The sequence below is a fragment of the Gnatocerus cornutus genome, unplaced genomic scaffold (genome assembly GCF_029298725.1).
Source record: "Gnatocerus cornutus isolate USDA-ARS CGAHR unplaced genomic scaffold, icGnaCorn1.1 ctg00000201.1, whole genome shotgun sequence".
Taxonomy (NCBI): domain Eukaryota; kingdom Metazoa; phylum Arthropoda; class Insecta; order Coleoptera; family Tenebrionidae; genus Gnatocerus; species Gnatocerus cornutus.
The window spans coordinates 51,760-57,203 of record NW_028275528.1 but is presented as its reverse complement, the minus strand read 5'-3'; the positions used below and the strand labels follow the sequence as shown (position 1 = coordinate 57,203).

The following is a 5,444-nucleotide window of genomic DNA, read 5'->3' as shown; positions in this document are numbered from 1 at the left end:
TTGGCGATTTCGACAAAAAATAAAATCTCTTTGAAACCGACTTTTTCCATCAATTTGGACCTCAGGAACAAGAATCCGTCAAAGATTTTTCGATCCGACGCTCCGTTAATGTTTTATTAATTTTTCAAACTTTTATTTGGTTTGCAGTTTTTCGATGAAAATTAAAGCAAGAAAATCCTCTTTTTATTAATTTTGTCCTCAGAAGTAAGAATCTGAAGTCTGATTTAACATTCACGACTTGGTTACGATTCTATTAATTATTTAAAAATGGTATTGTGTCTCTATCTTAACGTATGTCTTAACTTGAATATTTTGACAGCACACATTGAGGTTATGTTCATGATTTACTAAACTTATTTTCAGAGTACAACAAATGATTAACAACGATCCTGCTTGCACAAGAGACTACCAAAATTCTTTACTGTTTACTTTCTCGTTCTTCTGGGCATGGTAGCAAAGAAATTACACAAGTTAAGAAGTTCATTTGAAGCTATTTTTAGTTGGAGTTGATTTGCAACAAATTGATGGGTCTTATTGAAATTTTTAAACGCAGGTAAGCTGAAAACTGTTTGAATTCCAGCCTTGAAATGTTTCGTGGTATTTCAGGTTCCAACTTCATTACCAGAGTTTATTATTAAGAGACTGAATCGATGGATGATACCCATAGCCTAAGATGTCGAAAAGGCGGTTGTCGTCGCTCAACGCTAAAGGACTCTGCATGTTATTGCACAGAATTGAAGAAACCACCCATTCAGTGCTCCCAGAGAACAGTGAATTGATCAAGGAGCATAACATCACGAAAAAGGTGATGAAAAAGGTTAAATTCAAAGTCAAATGTTCTTTTTCCAGTGGTTGAAGATGTCGTTCAGTGACTGGGAGATGTTTCAAGTGTTGCTGATTGCATTGCGGGAGCACGAAGTTTGCAATGTTGAGTCTACGAGCAGAAAACGAGTATTCTCCTCTAGAGAAGAGCCAAAGGAACTCAACCAACGGAAACAGAGCATCATCGAGATGCAGTTGTCAAGAAAGAAAATATGTACTACAAAGGCTCTGAAGGTCATCTGGTGTCTTGTGAGCTATTTTGTGAAGTCAAGGAAACATCATTTATTGGTTTCTTGAAAACGCGAGATCTGTTTGTTCAGGAAGGATGGAAGGTTTGTTTGTTTTCTTTTCTCTCCATTCATGGTCTCACCTTAATCTCTTAGTTGCAGCTTAACACAACTTTGTTGTCTTTCCTGTTGGTCAAGAAGCAGGCGCAATTAAAAGCTTTGCCGTGAAGAAACAGCAATTGACTGCACAGAGTAAGAAGAGTTTTTCAGGTGAGATAAACAAACATGTTCTTGATGAAACTTTTTTACACTTCTTGCAGGAAGGAAGATGGTGGAAGGCGTGATATTACATCAACACTCAACTCAGGCATAGGACTGATGCCGAAGAGAGGATGCGAAATCTCGAGGTTTTAGAGGCTAAACAACTCCGGACTGACCGGACTATCCAGATACTTTGGGTGACAGTGCGGCGCGCGCGCGCGCGCGCTGTCGACTGAAGAGTCTGTTGATTTCGCTCAAGGATGGAATCGAAAGCGATCATTTCTGTGTCGAAGCTCTTCGAAATCGGGGAAGACTCAAAACCAAACACAAGTTTAGGTTTGTGGTTTTTCTTAAACTAATTTTGTTGATTTAGGAGAAAACGTTGCCAGAATTCGCCGACGAAATAAGAAAGTTGAAGGCGATGATCGTCAAACACGAAAACAGAATTCGAGCGTTGTTGTCTTATCATTTCTAAACAAGTGCTCAAATCGTTTGCAATTTTCGCTTCTACTTAATTATTATGTCATTTTTTATCACCCCAAAGTGGCTCTTTAATATATATTATCTACGATTGTTAAATGTCTAGTTATAGAAGATTATAATATTTTTATGAAACAAATTTTCGCGAAAATTCATGATTAAAAAAACAATGCCAAACTTCTCATATCGATATCTCGCTTGTTTTTTGGTGTAAACTTGCGTTATTATACATCATTTTACCCATCGGCCACGGTGGATTATTCCCACGGACATTTACCCATTGTTAATCCCATCCTGATCTGAAGGCTTTGGATCACATCCCTTTGGTCCGTCCAGAGGTCGATTCTCCACCCACATCTAGCCCTTAAGATCTTGTACTTGAAGTTGGTATGGTTCCTAGCCTTTTTCTTTTTGGCGAAGTCAGAAACGCAGCTGCTGGTGGTGCTGATGCTAGTGACAAGTTGTCACGTTCCAAATGTTGCAGGTGAAGCGAGAGTTCCACGACTTCCGATGCACGTGACGTTGACTCCGCGGAAGCTTAGCCCTTCTTCGTTTTCACCGGCCTCATCTTCAGTCTCTCTGCCTCTTCGTGGTCCTCACCGCCCAAACACGGTACAAGAAATTCACGGCTTTCATCCAAGTCGTCTTCTCGGTTCTAATCCTCCTGAAATCAACCCAGAAAACTGAAAAACGATGTTAAAATCCGCTCGGTTTCGAACAGTTTTCGCACCATCTTCGATCACGCAAGCAGTCCGCGAAGAGTGCAGCTCGTTTTACAGCGCGATCAAATCGACAAGAGGTACAACTTGTACACGTTCGAAATCACCACGAAAGTGCAAGCGGGGATTTTAAGGGGGGACACTTTTCAACAACGAGGTGGGGGGTTCAAGGTACAAGTCGGGTTAGACGAAATCGGCTGTCTCGCTTGTAGTAACAACAATTTAACGACGGTCAAAAGACCGAAAGAAGCGAGATTTAATGTAAGGAGTGTAGTCGAGGCGGTTTTCAACGTCTTTCTAAGTCCTGTTGTAGTTTTTAAGTAGAAACTTTGTACTCATTAATTTATTCATGTTAATGTTTGTGTTATTAATAAATTTCTTTAAATTTGCCGGTTCTTATTTGGGCTGTGTGTGATTGGTTGAAAACTAAACAGGTTTCTTCGCGACTGATATTTGAAATTTAATCGAAACCCTCTTGAAACATTTTTTTTTCATTAATTTAGACTTCAGGAACAAGATTCTGTACTCTAAAGTCGGATTCAAAACGTAATTATAAGTTTACTTAAAATTTGCAATGTAGGTAGGCAACCAATTATACACACATTATGCATTCATTTTTCAGTGTAAATAAATACAATAAACTACTTAACTTGTTAATTTTAACCTCAGAAAAACGAATCAAAACTTTGATTTAAGATTTACGACTTTGTTAATATTTTATTTAATATTATTTATGGACCAAAGACTGTTGACGCATGTCCTAGCTTCTATGCTTCGTTGACAGATTGCTTGACGCGGGAAATTAAATTTTGAAATTTTTAATTTGCATTTTCTCAAAAAATCTCACAGATAGCGAGGAACGGAGGCCAGAAATGGATGTAGAAATGTCGAATTATGCCATGTGCAAAGTTTCGTGTCGATCTGAAAACTTTCGTGTTTTTCGCCAAAAAAAGTTCAAAGGGGTTAACCCATGGATTTTGGCGATTTTGACAAAAAATAAAATCTCTTTGAAACCGACTTTTTCCATCAATTTAGACCTCAGGAACAAGAATCCGTCAAAGATTTTTCGATCCGACGCTCCGTTAATTTTTTATTAATTTTTGAAACTTTTATTTGACTTGCATTTTTTCGATGAAAATTAAAGCAAGAAAATACTCTTTTTATTAATTTGGTCCTCAGGAGTAAGAATCTGAAGTCTGATTTAACATTCACGACTTGATTACGATTCTATTAATTATTTAAAATTATAGTGTCTAAACATAGGACAGGTATCTTAACGTATGTCCGAACTTGATTATTTTGACAGCACACAAACAGGTTATGTTCATGAATTTTAAAGTTAAATATCTCGGAAACTATTAGAGATATTGAGATGCGGTTTGCGCTATCGTTTTTCTCAGCTCATTTTACGTTAGAAAAAGTGCTTAAAAGCCCAAAATTCGATAGTCGATTTTTCGCGAAAAAAAATTGCGACTCAAACGATGAAAATTTTTCAATTTTTTTATTTTTGACCATAACTCGTAAACCGTTTGTTCGATCGATCTCAAATTGGGCCAGTGGATAGATTTTGAGCTCCTCTTTCGACTGATATATAATTCAATGCTATTAAACGTCATTTTCATTTTGAAAACATTGATTGAAAATCACCCCAAAATGACCACTTCCAAACAGTTTTTGGTCAATGCTTTCTTTATTTCTTAGGTAAACTCAATAAATTTTGACTCATTTTACGCAGAATCTCACGCTGAATCCAAATTTGGAATTTAAATTCAGATCCGACAACAAATAACTGAGTTATGGCCGTTTGAATTTTTGGGTTGTCGCCAGATGGCCAAATTTTTGAAGGTTCCAAACAATTCATGCTCGATATCTCGAAAACTAGTTGAGATATTCGAATGCGGTTTGCGGCATCGTTTTTCTCGCGATTTTTTACATAAGAAATCGTTTTTAGATTTTCCAAAAGTCGAAATTTGCAAATTTTCGCAAAAATTCATGACTAAAATTATGGCCAAACTTCTCATATCGATATCTCGCTTATTTTTTAGAGTAAACTCGAGTTATTATACATCAGTGAACGCAGAATTTTACGCAGATTCCAAATCTGGGATTTAAATTCAGATCCGACAACAAATAACTGAGTTATGGCCTATCAAAGTTTCGGATAGTTGATTTTCATTTTTTCTCATTTTTCCCAATTTTCAAAGTTAAATATCTCGGAAACTATTAGAGATATTGAGATGCGGTTTGCGCCATCGTTTTTCTCGGCTCATTTTACGTTAGAAAAAGTGCTTAAAAGCCCAAAATTCGATAGTCGATTTTTCGCGAAAAAAAATTGCGACTCAAACGATGAAAATTTTTATTTTTTTTTATTTTTGACCATAACTGGTAAACCGTTTGTTTGATCGATCTCAAATTGGGCCAGTGGATAGATTTTGAGCTCCTCTTTCAACTGCTATATAATTCAATGCTATTAAACGTCATTTTCATTTTGAAAACATTGATTGAAAATCACCCCAAAATGACCACTTCCAAACAGTTTTTGGTCAATGCTTTCTCTATTTCTTAGGTAAACTCAATAAATTTTGACTCATTTTACGCAGAATCTCACGCTGAATCCAAATCTGGAATTTAAATTCAGATCCGACAACAAATAACTGAGTTATGGCCGTTTGAATTTTTGGGTTGTCGCCAGATGGCCAAATTTTTGAAGGTTCCAAACAATTCATGCTCGATATCTCGAAAACTATTTCAGATATTGGAATGCGGTTTGCGGCATCGTTTTTCTCGCGATTTTTTACATAAGAAATCGTTTTTAGATTTTCCAAAAGTCGAAATTTGCAAATTTTCGCAAAAATTCATGACTAAAATTATGGCCAAACTTCTCATATCGATATCTCGCTTATTTTTTGGAGTAAACTCGAGTTATTATACATCA

The 5,444-nt window shown here is 36.5% G+C and overlaps 1 protein-coding gene across 1 annotated transcript; it reads left to right on the top strand.

Annotated features, from left to right (window-relative positions):
- Positions 1-291: 291 nt before the first annotated feature.
- LOC148165811 (uncharacterized) lies at positions 292-1,295 on the top strand. The gene is made up of 4 exons (XM_088049659.1): positions 292-553; positions 607-805; positions 850-1,154; positions 1,206-1,295. The coding sequence occupies exons 2-3, from the start codon at positions 674-676 to the stop codon at positions 1,117-1,119; spliced, it is 402 nt and encodes a 133-aa protein (XP_087905785.1). The 5' UTR covers positions 292-553; positions 607-673; the 3' UTR covers positions 1,120-1,154; positions 1,206-1,295.
- Positions 1,296-5,444: the final 4,149 nt, after the last annotated feature.

What these genes read in the sequence shown, in the direction of transcription:
- LOC148165811 (XM_088049659.1), top strand. Translation starts at nt 674, where the DNA reads ATGTCGAAAAGGCGGTTGTCGTCGCTCAACGCTAAAGGACTCTGCATG. An exon ending in AGCATAACATCACGAAAAAG is followed by an intron (nt 806 to 849) that starts GTGATGAAAAAG and finishes TTCTTTTTCCAG; the next exon opens with TGGTTGAAGATGTCGTTCAG.